Below are 21,226 nucleotides of genomic sequence, written 5' to 3'. Positions count from 1 at the left end.
TGTGCTTTCAGGGGTGGGTGTCTCAGCCCTTTCAGAAGAGGAGGGAGGGAGCTGCTTTCTGTCCTTTGGCTTTAGGTTTTGTATTGATTTGTTTGTGTTTGTTTCATTTGTGCATTGTGTTTGGTTTTCATTTGGCAGTGATTAGTGGTTAGCACTCCGCTGTTTTGGGATGTTTCCCAGCTCTTCTGACCTTATCTCCAAACTTGGGTAAACCAGAGCAGTTGGGAACCCTGGGGAATTAGTTACTGATACCTGATTGCAGCAGGTCCAGACCACATCCATGCAAGTCATTAATTTTTCTGAGGAAAGAAAAACAAACAACCCCAGAGAAACCTCCTTCTCATCCTGAGCCCTGTGTAGGTCCTTCACAATTGAGATGTTTGTTATTTCCATCTAGAAATGAACTTGGGCTGCAGATGAATCACATTTGGAAATGATCCTCCCTGCACTGTTTTGCTTCCATCAGCAATCTCTTGGGATGTGCCTGGATCTCCCTGGGGCTTTGGCTGTCCTGAAGCTCTGTTCTTCCTGCAAGGCAACTGTTGGTGTGAAGGCTTTTTTCCCAGCCTCAGTGGTGGTGAGGGAGGTTTGGTTTCTTTGTTCCCATCTTCCTCCTGGGAAGGCTCTTACTCATGAGTTCTGGCCTGAATTTAATAGAGAGGGAACAGTGGACTGCAGTGGTGCTGGGACGGCCAAGAGAAGTGATGGATGACTTTAGTCTGTGCTTCGAGGGGACCCTAACTTCACCGTCTGTCCTACCCACAGGGTTCTCCACCTCTTTGCTGCAGTTGGCTTCCCCTAGCGCCTGGGCTGCACGTTTGGTGACAGCGAAGGTCTGGCGGAAGGGTGGGGACTGGGACAGGCGCCGCGGTCGAAACAGGACCTTGCTAACCACATCCTCAGCCCCACCGCCGCAGGTCTTGCCGCTGTGCTGGGTGCCAGATGGCTGTGCTAGTGCGGCCCCAACCACGACACTGCTGCGTGGGCTGCAGCTGGCGGGGGGGGGTGGGGAGGGGAGGGCGGGAGGACCCGGCCGGGGTTTTGCTGCCATAGCAGGGGATGCAGGCGGGATGCAGGCATCTGGCACACAGCCCCACGCTGCGCCCAGCCAAGATGCAGCCGCGCGAATCCCAGACGAGCTTCCCGGCGCCAGCCTCCTCTGCCCACTGTGGAAGGCGAATTTAAACACCTCCAAAATTCCCGGTGGTGTGCGCAGCCCTCTACAATTATTATTTGTAGCACAAGCTGCTTCCTGCCCCGAGCTGCTTTTATCTTGCATTGTTTTCCTTTCCAGGTGGGGCCGCAGGCTCCCCGCTGCTCGGCCTCCGGGGCTGCCTCCACCACTGGCTTGCTGGCCACGCTGCCGGCTGCAGCTTGCTGGCGGAGAGGCCACCTTTGTCTGCCAGCCCGTCCGCCCTCCTCCTCCTGCCAGAGCTATTTCTGGAAGCAGCAGCTGAGCCCGAGGATTGTTAATTGTTCATCAAACCCCTTCCAGCCCAGTTAGATCACATGCGGAGATTAGAGCACCTCGTCACACCCTTTCCTCCACCTCCTTCTCCTATATCCCCCCCTGACCCGCAGGGATGGGGGGCAATGCCCCTTCTGCAGGCAGATGGGCAGACACGAGGCATGTGCGACTGTCTGGGATGCCCGCCTCACCGAAGTGACGGCTTCCACGCTGTGCCCAGCCGTGGATATCACGCAGATGCAGAGCCATGGGTGTCACAGAGCTGCCCTGCTCAAGAGACGAACCCAGCAGGGTCACCCAGCAGCAGGGACCGGCTCGGGTACAGGCAGGAGCCCAGGGCGGGCAAGCAGGCAGACAACAAAGCCATCACAGGCGCTGACCTCAGGAGCTGCCATGTGACTCTGTCTCAAACTTACTAAAGCATGACATCAGCCTGCGAGGGAAAGGCAGGGCTGCCACCAAAATACTGCCTGGCTTAAACGGGCTGCCTGAGCACACTGCCTGCATGCTGCTGATGGCCCCTGCCTGCACTGGTGCCGGTCCTCCCGTTTTTCCCCTTGCATGTCACCCCCTACCCCAGGAAAGTAAACCACTGCCCCATCTCTTTGCAAAGGATATGAAGTGTAGGGAGAGGCAGGGCTATTTTGTTCTGGGAATAACACACGCCAGTGGTTGTGCCTGACAGCAGGCACAGTGTTGGTGTGTGATACTGGGTACTAGCTCTGCCACTTGACTGCATGTGCCTCTGTTCCTCCCTGCCACTCTTAAAGACTCCTGTCTGAGCACTAACAGGGATGAGAGACCACTTGGTACCCATTCCCATTGTGCTTATCCCTAGCCAGGGCAGGGGGGAGGCTGCTGGCCCACCTGCTCCTAGGCAGGTTAGGTAGCTAAAACACAGCAACCAGAGAGGAATGGTGCCTCATGCCATCGGGGTGAGGTGGTGAGCGGCAGAACAGGTCGGTCTGCTCGGATCCAGGCATCTTCACTCAGCAAAGCTCTAGTGTTGTGTCTCCTACATCTGCATTCAGCTTTTTTCAGCCAGCTTTGCACCACTGCTCTTCACCCACATCCAAGTCAGGAATATATCCAGCTACGATGTGTCAAACCTGGCTTTATCCTTCTAACTGGGGTTATTTCTGCTGAGGATGCAGGTGCCCAGATCCTGCAACCAGCAGTCCCGGAGCAACACGCCTGGTGATGGACAAGCCATTTTGCAGGGGCACAACTGAATGCTGTGTCATGGAGTGGGGAGGGCACTTGTGGTGGGCAGACATGCAGGCTAAGGGCCAGGAGGTGTGACTGCAGTTTCAAACATCCAAGCCTAGACCTGCTCTGGCTGGTTAGACTGACCCGAGGGCTTAGGCCAGGGTGTTGCCGGCCCTCCAAGGCGTGGGAGCAGGTTCAGCGGGTCTGGAAACCCTCGGTTCCCACCACTGGGGCTCGCGTCCTTCCAGCCTCCCATGCTGGGTGTGGGTGGGACAGCCCCACTCTGTGTGTCCAGGAGAGGCTTGCCCTGGCACGGGCAAGGGACAGCTGAGGCTGGCTGCTTTGGCCAGTGTTTTGGCTGTGCAGTTGAGCATGCTCTGGTCTAGTTGTTTAGGATGGAGTGTGGCAGGTTTGTGCAAGAGGAGGTGGACATTTTGAGATGTCAGCCCCCAGGTAGAAATGTGGTTGTGTTCAACATCCAAAGAATGGCACTTGAGGTTTTCTAACTGTGCTTGAGCAGAAGGAAAACTTTTGTTTGGTCCGAGTGTGGGGGAATTCTTGGGGGAACGCTGTTGCTGTCTCAACTATGTCTTGATGTGACTAAATCTCAACCTGTTTTTGTTACCACCGTGACCAGCCACCCCCTTGTCCTTCCAGTGATCCAGGACATGGTGGCAGGTCTTGCCAATAAGACATCATCACAGCCTTCAGCTCTTTTTTTCGGGGGCCTGCAGACAAATCTCTTGGAAAAAAAGGGATGAAAGCAAGTTGTCACATTGTCAGCTTGGAATGGAAACTGATGGTCCAGGGCAGCACATTGAACTTCCTTAATTTTGGGTCCTTTCACTTCTTGCCTCCTTGCAGATGGTGGTTGCTCCTCGGTGGAAGAAGGAGGGTCCCCACTACAAGCCCTGAAACACCCCCTGAGCTTTCTTGGAGGCTGCCCTGGTGCCTGGAGCTGTGTTTAGGGGGTGGGTTGTCTCCTGCAGTCCCCAGCCACCAGTCTGGCCCTGACACTATGTTTCACAGCTATGGCAAAGCAAAGTTTCAGTTCCCAAAGAGTTGCCGCAGACCCCATCACCCCTGGAGATGCTGGTGGCATATTGTCCTCCCCCATCCTGTCTTGCATCTCTACCTGACCTCATTGTGGATCTTCATCTTCTGTCCTGGCCTCTCTGTGAGCTTTGCTGCCAGACCCTTGGGGCAGATCTCTGCCTGGCAGTGGGGCAGGCATGGCTTTCTGCTCCATGTCAGGGGAGATATTCCTTGTAGTACTCAAAGCTGCACTTCCCCCTCTAGCCAACACATGCTCGAACACGACAAGATCTCAGAGCCTGGTGCTGAAATTGAGAGAAACATTTCTAACCTGCAAAACCGAGTCACTCTTGGTTTGGTTTGTTGTTTCCCCATCTCCCCTTCCTAAATGTTTCAGTTGTTTTGGCCCCACTGCTGCCTGTCGGTGTGATCAAGCCAATACAGGGTGCAGTGAAGCTGGGGCTCTGCCGAGCCTAGGGTGCTGCCGCAGTCCTGGCCGCTGTCCCCCGGCGTCCGCCGGCGAGAGGACCCCACCACAAACCCCTCGCTGGCGTTGCCGCTTTAAGAGCCATCTCCGCCGGGAGAGCGTTCGAACCTGCTCCCCTGCGTCGCCATTGGCAGGCGCGGGCGCGCGGGGGCCAGCCGGCGGTTGGAGCGGTCGGCGGGGCGCCCTGATTGGCCGGGGCGGGGGCAGTATAAAAAGTCGCCGGGCGGGTGTGCTCGCCTCAGTCGGCGGCGCGAAGGAGCGGCGGGCAGGTCTGTGCCGCGGGTGGTCACGGGAGGTTTGGCGCGGCTTCCGCACGGCTTCCCCTCAGCCCGGTGGCCCTGTCGCCCCCTGTCCGCTATGGAGTTCAAGCTGGAGGCGCACCGCATCGTCAGTATCTCGCTCGGCAAGATCTACAGCGCGCGGGGTCAACGCGGCGGCCTCAAGCTCCACAAGAACCTCCTGGTGTCGCTGGTGCTGCGCAGCGCCCGGCAGGTTTACCTGAGCGAGCCGGGCTGCTCTCCTGAGCCGCCCCCCGTCGCCTGCGGGTCCCCCGAGGACGAGAAGCCGCCCTGCACCACCGCCTGGGCGGCTGGCGGGGCGCCGCCGCCGCAGGACGAAGCTGATCGGGGCGGCTCACGGCTGCCCTGCGCGGACTTTGAGGGCCCCCGGCCGCGGCGCTGTTCCTGCGGGTGTAGCTGCTGCTGCGCGGCGGCGGGCGGCGAGGCGAGCCGCTCGGATTGCGCCGCCGAGTCCGCGGCCCCCCCGCCGCCTCACTGCCCCCGGAAGCGGAGCGCCGGCGAGCGGGGCCAGGCGGGCTCCCCAGTAAAGAAACCTCGCCGCGACGTGGAGGAGGAGCCGCCGCCTGGCGAGCAGGAGGACATGGAGACAGGCAACGTCGCCAGCCTTATCAGCATCTTCGGCTCCAGTTTCTCAGGACTGCTCAGTAAGGAGCCCAAGAGCCGACGGCGGGCGCCCCTTGACGGCGGCGAGGCAACGGCCGCCACGACACCCACCGACGCGGCGGCCGAGCCGGGACAGATTTGCTGCGACGAGCCGGTGCTGCGGACCCTCAACCCCTGGAGCACGGCCATCGTGGCCTTTTGACGCGCGGGCCGCAGAGACTGGCCCTCCGCCGCGGGGATGGGGGCCCTGTTGGACGGACGGGCAGCTGGACAGAGAGGTGATACCCCTCGCCCTCCTTCCGCACCCACGGTCCGGCGGAAGAGGGAGAGCGGCGCCGGCGAGTCCCGGCGCTTTCCCGGGGCGCACGGGAAGCGCCGCAGGGCAGGGGCGGCAGCAGCACTTCCCCGCCGGCAAACTGGGTCCCGTCTGGCGGCATCCGCCCTGGAAGCGCCCTCGGCCCTACCCTCCCGGAATTCCCCTCCCCGGCGCCCCTGGGAGGCTCTGCCGCAGCTGCCGACACCGGGGGCGCACCCACCGGGTAGTATTTTAAGCTTGGAAAGTATTAAGTTTATTAAATAAAGTCTCTATTTTGGGAATGTTTAGGTCAGAACTATTACATGGTGCTTTTTAAAAGTGTTTTATTGAGAGAAACGAAGTTTACAGACGGTCTGACGGCAAGTCCTTGAGCCTGTTTGTTAGGCTTGGTAACTCCTGGTCTTTGTTGTATAAAGGCTTGGGGCTCCCGTAGGGATTTTGTACAGTGTTCTCCTTCAGTGATGTGTCTTGTTTTGTATAAAATGTAATTCTACGTGTACAACACGTATTAAATATTTTCAACTGTACAAGCCTCGTCCTCGTGTGTGCCCCCGCTCGGCTCGCGGGGAGGAGGTCGCCGGGAGCCAGGCAGGCAGTAGCCAGGGTGTGGTTGCTGCATATCTGTGGCTGGATCCACCCTGCTTCGCCAGAGGCTCAGGGTGTGTTGGAGTCCAGCTCCTCCGGGAAGAAAGGGAAGCTCTCTCCGGGCGATTGGAGTTCTTCCCAGGATCTTCCAGGTACTCTCCCTGCACCTCCGGCTGCAGCTTCTTCACGGGGCTGGAGCTGCTGTGGCATTTGAGGTCTTGCTCAGAAAGTACCTAATGTGCAGAGTCACGCTCCGTGGGTGGAAAGCGGTTGCTGAATTCCGGCAGAGCAGCTGCGCGCAGTCTGGCCCCGTGCTGTGGAGGGGCCGGGAGCCGGACTTCTGCTTTGCCTGGCCGGAGGTCTAGGCCGGGAACGTGGGAGTGGATCCTCCCGGACACGGGCTGTGCTCCCGCGCCCTTACTGCTCTGCCAGCAGTGTTTTTCAGTGCCTCCTCCTTGCTGTTACTTGTGCAACAGTTAAAGTGATGAGTATCAGGGCTGCCTTTTTTTATTTATGTTTTTTCTTTTCTTTGTCTGTAAAGCTATAACTGGGTTGAAGTTCCTGCTCTTACGGGTGGGGAGAAAAGTTTGGGCTCTGCTTCACAGTGACTCTGGAGTGCCCTAAGGCCTTGTAATTAAGACTGAATTGTGGATTTTTTTTTTTTTTTCCTTCTCGCTGGGAGATTCACTAGAGGCGTTTCTGCTCCTAATTAATGAACTTTTCAACTGAGGATTGCATCTCTTGTGAGTCAAGGAAGATGTTTGCGTGCTGTGAAGTGCAGCCTGGGATATCTAGCTGAACCTCAGGGAGCTGGCCTGGGCAGGAACAGTGTGGAAGATGAGTAATGACCAATGTGAAGCTCCTTGTGTTTAGCTTTTTCTGGCGTGGCTGACACGTGTCAGGAGGCACCAAGGTCCCTATGTGGGGCCCTGGATTTATGGGCTGGAGGCTTTACACGTTGTTTCAGTGAGAACTGGAGAGGTGAGGCTCAGTCCTCTCGAAGTCCTAAGGCGGCAGTGAGGGGAGGACTTGTGGTGGGGGAGAAGCTGCCTGGTCTGGAGGGCTTAGAGGGATCTCTGTTGGTATTTGTGTAAGTCGGTAGCTCCCTATTCTCTTATTCTCACATATTATAGAATAACCCTTATTCTCACATAAAAGTGAAAGTCCCACTATCTTAATTTTCTTGATAATTACACTTAATGGTGACAGACAACTTTAGTTTGGTAGACAACACCAAGGAAATTGCATGTGATGAGACATTTCTTTCCATATGATGACCTTTGGGAGGTGACAGGAAGGATCTGTCCCTGCTTCACTTGTCCAGATGCTCTCCAGGAGAACCCTGGAGTTCAGCAGCATGGTTGTGGGACAGGAGATGAAGTCACCTCCCAGACCTTTCTGGGAGGAGGAAGAAGTTGGCTACAGAGGACTTTCCCCCCACCTCTTCTGCTCTCTTGCAGGACATCCTGCTGGGAGGGCACAGGTTGCTCTTCTTAGTCAGAAGCTGGGCTACTGGGTGAAAACGGCCTGCTGCTCCCATGTAAACACAGCTTCTTTCCCAAGAGAGGGGATGGAGAACTTCAGTCCCACTCCTTGTTCCCCAACAGTATCTCTGTGGAAGTGAATGGTTTTGCTCAGGGCTTGCAGTCAGCTCCTGAGTGCTGGAATGGGTTGGGAGTACTTCTCTTGGCTGTCAGGAGTTGATCAGGAGCATCTTGGCAAACCTCAAGGCTTTCAGGGCACCCAGCTGCTTTTCAAACATCTGGTCTGGTTGGTTTACATGGCTCTGGCGTCCCTCTGTAGACAAGACCCAGCCTCGCCTTGGCACAGATCACCAGCAGTGCTCTATCTCTTTTATCCATGAGAGAGGAGTTGTGCAATGGCATAATTGCTGTTGGCCTCTGAAAATACAGCAAAGAGGACTCAGAGGTGCCAGCGCAGCTCCCTCTGGCTTGTGTGACCTCTCCATGGAGCTATCTGAGGTGAGCAAGTTCTTGCTTACTGGCTGATGACCACAGTGCCGTGTCCCCGAAAGACCCGGTTCAGCTCCATTGGCTGCTGGAGCCACCTCTGCTATGCCAGTGCAGAGCTGTTACTTGTTCCTGTGGCTGTGTTTTCATAACATGTGGGGTTTGCTCCCTGGGATGTGTATGTCCTCAGGGAGCCACAGGAAAAAATAACCAAGGCACGACAGCTGCCAGTGAGCTTAGGCGTGTTATAGAGGAGTCCACGCTCCACTGGAGAATGAGTCTCAAATTGAAAAAGACATGTGGTGATGATCCTGTGTTCCATTTGGTATCAACTTTTCTGCTCTTTGTTTTGTTTTGTTCCTCCTCGGTGTCTTTCTTTTTATAAAAATATATCACTATAATCACTTTTACCGAAGTGAGCTCTGTTTTCCTTAATTCATCTGTCCTGTCATGCTGCTTTGATCCCTAGACTTTTCCTTCTGCTCTTGGTGCTGCCTTTAGGTTGCTGCAGAGGTGAGATGATGAGATGGGACAGCCGAGCAATGAAGGTGGAATGATCTTGAGGAGAGGCTAGTGACCTAAATCTGCTGCCCAGGCCAACACTGATGGAGGGAAGAGAAGTGCTTAAATAAACCAGATAAAAATAAAAGCTTCCATCACTTGGAAGAGAGGGCAACTCCTATGGAAACTACCTCACTGGGTCAGGGAGGATATGACTTAATGGCAAGATGGCAGCATCCTCACCTTCCTATAATAGCAATGAGCTGTTGGAAGCACTCACCTAGCCAGCTGCTTTTCCCCAGCTCAGATCAGGTCCTCTGAGAGCCTGGCAGAGGAGAGCAGTTGGGAAGATCCCTTAGTGCAGCTGGAGGGCGGGATATATGCCGGTGGAGGGGCAGCGGGAGCCAGGAGCCAAGGCAGCCAGGCTGCCTGGTCAATGCTCAGGGAGGAGGGTGAGCGGCAGCCTTTTGCTTTTTCCCTGCTGTAGTCGGCACGGAGTGACTGTAGGGTGGATGAGCAGCAGCTCTCATCAGGGATACCTTCCGGAGACAGGGAATGATTTAAAACTGGCTGTTGCCAATTGTTAATGGTGTGAGTTGCCTCGGCCGTTAAAGGTACAGCCAGCTATACATGTGCGCCAGGACCGGCGCCAGCCAGAAGAAGCCCGCGGGGCTGAGAGGCGATGGGCAGCGAGGGGTCGGGGCTCGCAAGAGGCTCCAGATTTCACTCCGGATGCGCCTTCCTGGCCTGATGTGACCCAGTATTAACGCCCGTCCCTCCTCTTCTGGGGCAGGGGAGGAAGGCCCCGCACACTCATTGCTGCAGCATCCTGTGTCAGCGCTCAGGAATCCGGAGAGCTGCTGGGAGGGAGGCCAGCGCTGCGGGGCTGCGACTGACGGGGCCTCTCCCGCCTGGGAGCTGGAGGCACCGGAGCAGCCCTGGGGGCGCATGCTTTGCCAAGGTCTAAACCCCAGGGCAGGGGGTTTTGCGGGGCAGGGAGAGGTGCAGAAGCCTTGTGTCGCAGGACTTCTTGCTTAAATGATGGCTCAAAAGGCTGATGAGGCACGTCTGGATCCCTGCCTGCGCTCACGCCGCTGCAGGGCTTGCATCTGTCTCCAATGTACTGTGCTTGTGGCGAAGCTCTGCCAATATATGTTCAGGGTGGGTGGAGGGGGCCCCCTCCCCGGTCCCCTGCGGGCTGGGGAGCATTTGCAGGGGAGTGGGGGCTTGTCGCCGCTCTCCCTGGGTAGGGACATTCTCGGTTTTAACGATGGGTGCTCCCATCCCAAGGGGAGGCGAGCAAGGGCAGAAGGAAGGCACCGAAGCTTGCCGGCAGGGCTGAGCCAGCTGGCCAGGCTCACTAAAAAACCCGGGGTTTCTTCCAAGGAGCATCCAAGCGCTTTTGCCAGGCTGAAGCAGGGCAGAGAAGGGGGTCAGCACTGAGAGGGGATGGCTGGCGGTGGGAGAAGCTGGCTGGAGGGTGCCTGGAGCTCCCTTGGCATGGAGGGACCTCAATTGAGGAAAGCTATTCCAGGCCAGCACAGGTCCTGGAGGGCAAGGTCAGCACCAGGTGAGTGCTGGGGCATGGTGACAAACACAAACAATTCTGTTCTGGTCTTCTGGTTGTGATTTCTGCTCCCGATGTGCAAACCCCGCAGGGCCCCCCCCCCGCCCCTTCTCCCCAGCTGAGCAAGAGCTGGCCTGGCTGGGTAATGAAATGCAGAGCTGCTAGTGGGAGCGGGATGGAGGGGAGAAAAAAAGCTCTGTTTGAGGTTTTGTGCCTCCGGTTTCCTCTGGCCCACTCTCCCAGCAGGGTGATTTGTTGGTGATGGAGCCTGAGGAGAGGGGGAGGGAAGGGCTTAGAGCTACAGGCAGATAGTCATCATGTATTTCCCAGGCAGTCACACAAGGTAGAGGGGAAAACCGGATGAGGGGTAGGTAAATTGCCTGAGAAGGGGCCGTAGAGCATCACTGGCTGGAGCTGAGCTCTCCTGACCTTGTCTTGGGTGCTCAGGGATGGCATTGAGCACTTTGTCCTCCAAGGGACTGGCTTTGTGGTGGACGCACTCTCCTGCCATCCCAGTTTCCTCACCTTCCCTCCATCCCAGCTTGCCTGCTGGGTGGGCAGTGGAGTGCTGAGACTGCAGGCAGCTGTTCCATGACTGACCAGCTCTTGTGGCCCAGCCCAGCCTGCAGGGCTTGCTTCTCTGGTGAAGGCAAGGGGTGTGATTCATCTTTTCTCCCTTTCCCTGCAGCAACAGCCAAGGAAGACATCCAGACCTTTCCCAGGCTGGTGAAGTGGAGGTACTGGCTGCTGTTGACCTGTTTTGGGGTACCTGTGTGGAGCAGCTGTGCTGCTGGAGGGACTGCCAGGCTGCAGATGCATTTGCTGCCTGCAGCTACTTCAGCTCAGCCCAGCTTTTCCCTTAAGCCAGGCTTTAGGCTCTGCTGTGTTCTGGTACTGCCAGCAGCAAGCTCCCCTCCTGTGTGGGATGCTCCGGTGTTCTGTGACTTTGCAGGGTGACCTCCAGCTTGGGAGAAGCAGGCAGGGCTGCCTGTTGTTCATGCTCACTGTTCTGGTTGGGAACGTCTGTGGTTTCCTGGGGGGAAGGTCTCTTCCTCCTCCTCCTCACCTCTGCTGACAGCGTCTGACCTCAGCTGTCATCCCTGTTGGTGCAGGGGATTAATCTGAGCCTCGGGACAGGTTGAGACATGTCCAAGGCAGAGGAGAGCTTCATGCGTACAGACACAGAGGAAGGAACAAAAACAATTCCCAGGGAAATATTTTCCTGCTGCTTTTCCTGGCAGCAAGCAGAGTGGGAGGAAAAGACCTTGCTATAAATTGTTTGCAGGAGACTAAGCCCTGGATCTACTTTCCTTTGGTCTCCAGCACCCCATGAAGCTCAGACTCACATGGAAAACCACAGAGGGTGTTCGCCCCCAAACCTGCTGCTCAGCATCCCCGGGGCTCTGCTCAGCTAAGGCATCGCCTCCACCACACATTGCCTGCTGTGCTCCAGGGTGCATGGAAACAAGCCAGAGCATTTACAAAGCCAGGAGAACCTCCCCACCCTGGAGCAGCAAGGCATGGTCTGCTGGTGGACTCTGCCCTTTGCCTGCTCTGGCCTTGGCCGCCCTCCTCCTGCTGCTGTTTGCTTTGGCAAGCCCTGGGCTTCACCCTGCCAGCAGAGCTCAGTGGCCCTGGGTCAGGCAGAGTGGGATGGAAGCCAGAGGTGTGGGGCAGGGAGGGAGCCCCTGGGGAAAGGAGAACAGGAAGGGAAATGGAGAAGTAAATGGCTGGCTGGGCGGATGGGGCACGCCAGCCCTGCCATGAAGGGCAGGAAGGACACAGCTTGCTTGGAAATCTGGAGGGTGGGCTGGAAAAGGCAGGAAAGGGGAGTGAGGGCTGCAAGAAGGGGTGCAGGGGTGGGAGCCTCAGTACCACACCGGGTTTGGGCTCTGGGAGTCCCATGGGTGCCTACTCTTCTTGCCCCTGGGCTGGGGGTCTGCATTGCATGCCATGGTGCCCTGCTCCCCTCCTGGAGCAAACGGATGGATGCGGGCAGCATGGCACAGGCAGCCCAGCAGCAGCAGCCTCCCCTCACACCATTCCTCACGAAGCTGGGGTCCCAGCCAGAGCATGGCTGGAGCATCACTAGAAAAGGGGCAGAATAGCAGCTGGTTTGACAGTAGGAAGCAAAGAAATCCCTGCTGGCCTCATCCCATCCAGTTTTACTCCTGCAAGCCCAGGCATGGAGCAGCACAGGCAGGTGGGCTTTGCTGGTGCATGTGGTCCTCCATCCCAGCTCCCTCCATCACTTGCCATTCTGGGGATGGTGGGAACATGAGGTGATGGAAGTGCCAAGCTGGGAGCAAGGGGAGGAAGCAGGTTTCTGCTGTGGTGCAGTGCTGGGTTAGCAAGCATCCCTGCCTTGCCTTGGCTGGGCGGAGGGGGCCACCGGAGCAGCGCTGGGTTATGTCTCCATGGCAATGGGGCTGCTATTTTTCAAGGCAGGAAGAATTTATGTGTTTTCTCATGCGATACCAGCCCAGGGCAGCAACATCAACAGGCAGCCACAGTCCTGCAGGGATGGGGGATGTGGAGGGGCAATGGGCCATCCTCACCTCTTTGGGGTGAGGGCGAGACCCCCAGACCCAAATCTTGCCCTGACCCAGGGCTGAGCACATTGGCAGCCCCAAGGGCAGGGCTGGCAGGGGAGCTGCTGCCCATTCACAGCCCTGTTTGCTCAAGGGTTGAATATTTGACCCTGTGTGCCTTTGGCATGGTGGAGAGGCTGGGAGGAGTCGCATCCGGAGGAAGGCACAGCTCCCGTGGGAAGGCTGAAGGGACGGAAGGATGGACAGGGAGCGAACTGGAGCTTTTCTTCCCTGTGGTGTGATGCAGCTGGCTGGGGAATGTTGCAAAACACTCACTGGTGTTTTCAAGCTGGGATTTACCCTGTGCAGGGCTAGTGGGGCCACGCTCCCCTTTCCAGCTCCAGTGCTTGGTGAGGGCTGGCAGCAGTGCCCATTGGCAAACAGAAGTGCCACTTCTTTAATCACTGTGGGTGAGAGTGGCCTTTCCCTGTGGCTTTCGTGTTAATGGAAAGCAAATATCAGAGGGATGTGAACAATGACCGTGAGGAGGAGCTGAGTAAAATCCCCACTGGATATTCATAGCTTTGTTCTCCCATCTTTTCTTGGAGCATTGTCTCTAAAGGGTAGTGCTGGTTACCCCTTTGCAGGTTGAATTTCTCCCAGCCTCGTTTCCAAGGTTTTCCACTGATGCATTTTGTGTTAAAGAACCACTTTGCAGGGAGGTGGCCAGGGCCATGCATGCCACTCGCTTGACCTTGTCCTTCTTTGGCCCCTGCAGTGCCCCACGCACTGGACTTGCCACAATTTCCTCCCTGGAAAGGGCAATGGAGTGAGCATTTGCCTTCAGCTCAGGAGAGCATGATGTGATGTCCCTGGTCTGTGGCCAGGCGGGGAGGGCCTGGCTGCCCAGAGTTCAGGGTGGTGGTATGGGGCTGACTGGTGCTGAGAGAGCACCAGGAGATGCTTTCTTGGGAGGAAGTCATGTCTGAGCAGGAGGGAGGGCTGTTAAAAATAAACAGGGTGACAATGGCAGGAGGAAGGAGCCACCCCTCGAGTCTCCACAGCCCTCCCTGAGGAAGGGGGAGCAGCTCTAAACTGGTGTGTGCTGCCTGGTGATCTGAGGATGGAGCCAGGCTCTGATCCAAAGCCTGCTATGAGGCTGGTCCCGTCCCAGGTCACCCCAGTGCCTTGCAGCCCTGCACTTTCCCATGCCCCACACTGGAACACAGACATCCCCTTCTGCTAGATGGTATTGGTGGAGAGCACTGGGTGGGCTGCTGGCAGAGGATGGACAAACCTGAGCACAGTCTATCCTTTATAGCAGGCACATGCTGCCAGTGACAAGGCATCAGGCGGTGGAGTGGTTTGGGTCCCCCCTTGTCACCACCACTAGATTGGAGGCTGGTGGCAGGGCAGCTCAGCTCCCTGGGAGAGCTGAGCTGGGAGTCGCCACAGTTTTGTGCTTGTGACAGCACGATCCTTGGTCACTGGAGATGTGGCGGTCCTGGTGCCATGGACAGACAGAGCTGTCTGTCCATAGCTGTCCTATCCTTGCAGAGCTTTCCAGGTGGGGAGAAGCTCCTGAGCAGCAGGAGGAGGTGGGGAGGGTGGCCGTGTGCTCAGCTGTGTCTCGCTCCAGCACTCTTTTCAGAGGAAGCAGCTGGTGCACAAAAGCAGCCGCTGCGTCCCCCTGCGGCTCCTGCCTGCCCGGCTGTGCGTCGCTTCTTGTTAGATCGGGGGCTAGGAGGCTGGAAGTGACCTTGAGAGATGATGTGCTCCTCTCACCCCAAAGCAAGCCTGGAGATTGCCTGGCAAGGGACGGCCAGGCTTCACCTTTGTGGGAGTCAAACCCCATGAGATTAAGGGGCTGCCCTACCCCAAGCCCCACTGCTTTGAGGTCGTTGACAGTCAGGGACCTGCTCCTGGGAGGTCTTCAGTTAAGGCAGTGCTACCCCAAACCAGCTGCATCAGTGCATCTGTTCAGCCAAGAGGGGTTTGCGTCTGTAAGGGCTGGTGATGTGTGGTGTGGTGTTGTCTTTTACCAGAGCTGGTGGCCTGCAACTTGTACCTACAAATACCTACACCATGATTCGTGTCTCCTGCTAGAGATCAGCATGAGCACGCACGAATCAGGGTGAATACTTTTGGTCACGCCAGGGGCAGAAGATTCGTCTTCCTCTCTCCTGCTCCTCCTCTGCCGTGTGAGTTCCCATGGTGGCAGTCCAACAGGCGCTTATCTCTGGGGATGTGCGCGTGGGAACAAGGACACTGCCCCATTTGTCATCAGATGTGCTTCAAAGCCTTGGCTCTGATGGGAGGGATTACAGGTGACAGCCTTGTGCCTCCCAAAACGTGTTGGCTGACTCATTTCACAAGCGGGTGCATTAGTGCTGAAGGCTGCATCTTGCTTTGGGGACAGATTTGGTGGCAGAGTACCCTGGGAATGTTGGCTCAGCCCCCTGGGATGCAGCTCACCCGGGAAAGAGAGGCTTCAGGAAATAAAAAAGGTGCCTGTTTCCAATGCTGTCCAATTCCAATGCGATATGAGTATTGCCTTTGGATGTAATCCTTAGGGACTGTGTCCCACTGCTGCCTGCTAAGCTCTCAATAAAAAGACGTGGGGAAAACACACGACAGAACTGGAAGCAGGTTGTAAGTGGAGCTTCTCTGACTTCGTTTCCTTGTGCAGCAAAGCCCTCTCGTGGAGGTCGGCAGTAGCTTGCCAGGGGAAAGGTGGCTGCTGCGGTGTGCTGCTTCTTCCCAGCGAGACCTAATCCTCTCCCTGGGACACTGTCCCCTGGGGTCCCATGGGCAGTTTTTAACACGGCTGTCCCATGGCCCCAGCCTGAAGGTGTGTGCGACAGACCTGAATGTACCATTGCACCTTGAAGTTCCTGCCTGCACACCAGCTTTGCATGTCTGTGTTTCATTTCATGGGGATTCTCGGGTTTTTCCAGGGAGCTGCTAAACCTGTTCTCCTGGCTCTGTCAGGAGACGCTTGGCACTTGTTGGAGTGGTCCAGTCACTCAATGTGTGCCTCCAGAAAATGGGAATGGCTGTAACTTCGGCTTTCCTTATGGGCCACCACTTTTAAGGACACCACAAGACCCCAGTCTGTAGCATCTGTCACTGGGATCTGTGATACTGGATGGGATGGCATGTATTTGCTCAGCGGCTGGTGCTGGCTGGGTCTGCTCCAGACCCCGCGCACATTGCTACAGTCTTGGCATGGATAATTCCCTGGAGCTAACAGCAGATGGTGTCAGTCTCTGCAGGTTGGCTTTTAAAAAGTGCTTTCTTCACAGCTCCCCTCTTGAGAGGGCCAGGGCAGCAAAAGAGAGCCTGTATAGTCGTGGGGTGGCTTGATGTAAAAAAAACCTCAGAGATGAAGCCAAGCAAAGGTATTTCATAAACACCTGCGAAACCTTAACCTTGCTGGTGCAGACGTGCTTGGTGGGAGAAGGCAGCAAGGTGAGTCCTTGCTTTGCGGCAACCACCCCTGCCTTCCTACAGGCAGGAATGCCAGTGGCAATTACATTCCTTCTGAAGGTGCAAGGCTCTTCAAGAGGGTGGCCACAGCGACGGAGGAGACTTTATGTCAGGGCCCCTGTCCTGTCATCTGTCCCTTATTAACAGAAGTGTATCTTGGTTCACCTGGGAACATCACAGTTAACAGTGGCATGCATCCTCTGGGCTGCCCACACGAGGTGTGAGTACTGTCCCATCACTCAGCATCTCTGCTCCTTCACCCAGCCTGGGTAACCTCCTTGCAAGAAAGCTGTTTTTCCCCAATACATACACTCTGTTTGGCTCTTTAAATCTAGCAGAGATGAGCCACTGCCTCACCTGCAAAGCTGGCTGGCTGATGGCAGTGTCCTAAATGGCCTCACCTGGGTTTCCCCCCACCCTGTACTAAAGGCTATATTTAAGCTTAACCCAGGGCTCTTAGTTCTTGCTTGGGTTGTTTCAGGGGTTGTGGGCTGTCTTGCTCACATGAGGTTTCCCCTTGGTCCTTTCTGTAGCCTGGTGCTTGAAGGCAGGGAGCACAGTCAGAACAAACCAACATTTATTGCACTGCTTACAGCTGATGACAAGTTCAGGTAAGGTTTGATTCTGCAAAGCAGAGGGTATGGGGCTGGTGGGCTGTGTGTTGAGCCCTGGGGGCCTTTCCCCAAGTGCTGTGCTGCTGGAGCTGTGGTCCTGTAACTGTTGTAGTGTATGGCACTGATTGCAGAGCAATGTCCTTTGCCTGGCTATATGTAGTATTTAAGAGCCTGAAACAGCAAACAAGTAGCTCTAAGGGATTATTTGCATTTATTTTGAGACACTATTTTGTGATCACCTTGTACATATTGCTCTTTTATGAGCCCCGAAGTCCCAGTTTAATTCCAGTCCCAGTAATTGCATCCTGATGCCATCAAGTGCTTCCCTCTGCCATGGCCCTCCCCTTGTTGCCCTGCTGTTCCCAGGGAAGGGGGTACTTTCTTCCCAAGAGCTCCTTTGGTGCTGCTGACAGCAGCTGAGTGCTGTTCCACCCCAGTGCTGGCTCTGGTATGGTGGTGGGTGAGGGCCCCCCCTTGTGCTTTGGGGGCACCAGTACCCTGTGACTACATTGAATCCCCAGAAGCTGTGCTTTTTCTTTGCGCTGCCCAAACACTTGATTCTCTTTGTCCTGACTGAGTTTAATTCCCTACATTGGGTATGTTTAAGTAATTTTCTTGCTTGCCTAGTTACACAAAAATTGTTATGCTGGTTGCATTTAAATTGTACAGTTGCCGCCTCCTTGCCTGGGGGCTGATGGCAGGCTGTGTAAATATTTAGTGTTTCTGCTCAACTGACATTAGCCTTTTGGTTTCTCCAACCTGCCTTCTCTGCTGGTGCTTTGCATGCTGTGGCCCTGAATGGGGTATCAGAAAGGGCTTGTTCTTCAGTCTCAGGGGGCTGACTTACACCCTATTGGGGGTGATGGGTAAAACATCACTATTGCATCTGTATGAAGATTGAGTGTGCTTGTATGCCTGTGTGTGAGGAGCAAAGCAGTCTGCAGTCTTATGGCAACAGTGGTCAAGAGAAGGTGGCTACTGGGTAAGACTCTGGTGGCCTGGTAAGGCTGGTTTCTGGTGGGCTGTGGGGGGAGCAGGGCTGTCCGTGGGCTTGTCTCCCGTGGAGCATCCCCTGTACCCGCTCAGGTGGTTTTGAGAGAGCCGGGGGGTCCCGCGGCAGCGCTGGCTCCTGAGTGCGCTCTGCCTAGTGATGGTCTGCTCTGCGGAGCTGGGATGTGCATCCTCCGTGGCCAAGCCGGCAGATGGGGCTCCTGCCCACGGAGCTGCTCGGGAGGCTGCTGGGGAGCTGGGCATCCCCGGGCAGGCGGTGCTGGCGGTGACCCAGGGATGCTTGCTGGCCCCGGTCCCTTGTAAAGGATTTTTGGTCCATTGCACAGGCTTTCATTTTCTTTTCCATCCTAATTATCTCACAGCAGCTGAACTCAGTGTTTCCTCAAGGTTTTCCTTACAGTACTCATCCTGGGCACATGTGTGCTCACTTGAGGTGAAGGAATCCTCAACCTCTGCTCAGCTTCATCTCCCATAGCCTGGCCCAAACCCTACCTGCAGTAAGTTGTTGGGTCTTGGAAGTGTTGGATGGGTGCCTCCAGCCTTGGCAGTGTCATTGACTCTTTCTGCTGGGCCTGGAGGCTGAGCTTTGCGGAAGACTAGGTTAGAAGAGAGGCACAATGCTCTGTTAGCTCCCAGGCAGGCTCTACTTTTCTCTGCCAGCGCTGGATAGCATGAGTTTGCTATCTCTTTGGCATTTTCTCCTTGACATTTTTAAGCTAGAAGTGGTCTGCGTCCAGGCACTTGAGGTGGACCATTGTAAAGTTGCTCTGTGAAGACTTTAGGTTGGGAGGATCCTGCGACTGAATGCTCACACCATGAGTTCCCCTCTGCAGCTGCTGTGTCTGAGCACCCTTGTGCCACTTCCCTGCTTGTGGCCATATGGGATGTCCCACCAGCAGCAGCTGTATTCTTACCTGCTATAAATGTACCCAAAGCCATCTCTTGGCACTGTGCTGTCAGACCTTTGCAATTCCAGAAGCCTGGTTGATGCAGGATTTCCCTGTTCCTCCTCCCTGCTGGACCCTGGCACCCTCCCACCCCTCACCAGCTGTCCCTCTGGCTCGCATCTGTGAGCACCCAGACACAGCATTCATTTTAATTGTTCAGCAACATCTCCTCCTTTGATCGATAAATTACCCTCTGCCATTTCCAAAGTAATAAAATAAAAACCATGTGGGTGTAGAATGAGTTGATTGAAATTAATTACTTTCTCGTTGTCTTGCTTGAGCTGTTAAACACCCTCTTCCAGCCGCTGTCACTCCTGGTTCCTTGCTGCTCATGTCCTGCTCTACACCTCCTTGGGGAGATCTCTGCTCCAAGGGACCTGGTGTCTTGAGGAAAAGCCTGGTGCACGTGTGTCAGGGGAATGGGGCCACCAGACAGCTGGGTGATGGTAGTTAACACCATTAGCTGCTGTGCTGTGTGAAGAGAGCTGCTGAGTTCAGTTATCCTCTTGGAGGGGGATCAGGAGTGCTATATGCCTCATCTTAAACACCTCTTGTTGGCAGGTGGAGGATGCTAGGGACAGGTCTCCTTGCCAGGTCCTATTGCCCCTGGGCCATGCTGCCAGAGCTTCTTCCTGTCATCAGCTTACCTGTTGGGTGCTTTCTGAGATGAGGAAGAGGAGGTCTGGGTGCAACTGAGGCTGCTTTGCTATAAAATCACCGGTGACCCAGAGAGACTGTGTGAGAATTACTCAGTTTTGGACTTTGAGATCTACAGCTGGAAGCAGCAGGGTCCAAATACATAAGCTGTGTGGAGTGGTGCTAAGCAGGGGGACTCATTGCTGAGTGTGCTGTGAATGCTTAAAATAAAATGAAACTGAGCTCAATTTGTGGTGAAAATCTCTGGAAAGAAAAAAACCTGGAGGGCTCCTTATTAAAGATGACTGCCTGCTGAGCCTGGGAGAACATACTGGGGAAGCATTGCTGCATGTTTGGTCTCATCCGTGTAAGCTTGCTGGCTGTGGCAGGAGGTGAGGTGGTGGCTTAGATTTGGTCCACACAGCCCAGCTACCCTTCTGGGTATGAGGATGTCAGGCCTCTTGCTTTCTGCCCATGCTGCTAGCATTGATTTTTGGGCTTGACAGGAGTGTTTGCTCTGCCACAAGGTTTGCAGGCTCTGAGAGCTGGGGGGTCATCAGAGATGATGGCATTGCCCTGCATGAGGCTGAGGAGGCCGGGAACTGTACTGCTGATTCTGCAAGGAAGAAGCAACTTCTCATTTTCATTAGCTAGATGCAGGTTAAAGGTTCCTGGTGATGACATAGTGTGCGATTAGGCATATTAGAGGAGGTTTATGCCTTTCTGAAGCATAGGGGATGGGATGCAGAGAGGGATGGGCTCTTGAGAGACAGTGGGTCATTAATCCATCTGGTTTTGCACCTGAACAATTCTCGTTACTGGCAGCAATTGCAGTGGATTTGAGTAGTCATTTTCCCCAGCTACTAGGAATGGCAGGCGCTGCTTTGCATGGCGAATTTGGGGACTCTCTCCAAATATATCTGAGGAGATTTGCTTCCCTTATTGTGGCGGTGCTCGGGGTCTGAGCTGGGACAGGCTGCTGGTGGAACTCTTCCAGAATGCTGAATGGTGGCAGGTTTGGGGTTTGCCTGATGATGCCCCTGCAAAAAAGGGGGGCTGAGTGGATCCGCAGACTCAGAAATGTAGGTCTGAGGGAAGGGGATCTATGCAATACATCTGCCTGCTCTTACGCTCCTGTTATTTATCCTTGAGGTGACCAGTGTGGTACTGTATGGTGGGTGCATAAGCCAGCAGCAGTATGTTTTAGCCAGGAAAGACAGCCCTCCCCCCTTCTACTAGCCCTGTGAAGAAAGCATGCATTAAGCAATTTTCCTTCTTCCTTTGTGCTCCTCAGCCATAAGTGATCAGAAAGCTGCTGGAGCAAGAAGCAGATTGCTCCATGAGGGTGATCTCAGGTACTCTTTTTCTGATTATTGCTTTCTTTGAGACATGGATGTTCATAGATCCTGCCCGAGTACCTTCCAGGGCAGCATCCCAGCACACCAGTCCTCTGGGGGGCAGCACTATGCTAGGCACGGTGCCTGGCAGCGAGGGGAAACACCACATGCATGCGCTGGGAACATTGTTGTTGGACTGGGAATGCAGTGCACTAAGAGCAGGCTGCTCACCTGGGAGGCACTGGCAGTTTTAGGATGCAGACCTCCTGCTAACGAGTATGATAAAGTCTTCTTGCACTGTGGGGTGGTGAAAATGGCCTCAAAATGAGCATAGTGTAAAGAAAGTAGTGGAAATAAGTACCAAGCCTTGTCCCAGAGTGGTCTATACGCTGTCGATGGACGTTGCTGGGCTGGGAGGGACCCTGGCCCATGGCTTGTTCCATGTGTGATACCTGGGCCATCTCTGCTCTCAGGGTGACTCATGACACTCAGTGCAGTTACTGGAGCACAGAGAGTTGCTGCATCTCCTTGGCTTCCCTGTGTTCTGAGAAAGCAGCAACCAGCCCATGCTCTCAGCGGAGATGCCCAAGTCCCTGGGCAGCGGCTTGCTGGTGATCACTC

General features: G+C 55.4%; 2 protein-coding genes across 2 annotated transcripts in view; both read left to right on the top strand.

Annotated features, from left to right (window-relative positions):
- The first annotated feature begins 4,453 nt into the window (after positions 1–4,453).
- IER5 (immediate early response 5) lies at positions 4,454–5,796 on the top strand. Its single transcript, XM_080624173.1, has one exon. It carries the CDS (start codon positions 4,557–4,559, stop codon positions 5,301–5,303), a length of 747 nt encoding a protein of 248 aa, XP_080480299.1. The 5' UTR covers positions 4,454–4,556; the 3' UTR covers positions 5,304–5,796.
- A 221-nt stretch (positions 5,797–6,017) lies between these two features.
- The window catches only part of LOC308224234 (uncharacterized protein), a gene marked incomplete at its 3' end in the record, with an annotated part of 54,102 nt that continues 38,893 nt past the window's right edge, over positions 6,018–21,226 (top strand). The window contains exon 1 of the mRNA XM_080623988.1: positions 6,018–6,154. The remainder of the gene's footprint in view (positions 6,155–21,226) is intronic.

This window comes from Psittacula echo, assembly GCF_963264785.1.
Source record: "Psittacula echo genome assembly, chromosome: 7".
NCBI lineage: Eukaryota > Metazoa > Chordata > Aves > Psittaciformes > Psittacidae > Psittacula > Psittacula echo.
This window is presented reverse-complemented; position numbering and strand designations above follow the sequence as displayed.

Bases quoted from the DNA above. Each gene is read 5' to 3' on its own strand.
- IER5 (XM_080624173.1), top strand. From the start codon at position 4,557: ATGGAGTTCAAGCTGGAGGCGCACCGCATCGTCAGTATCTCGCTCGGC.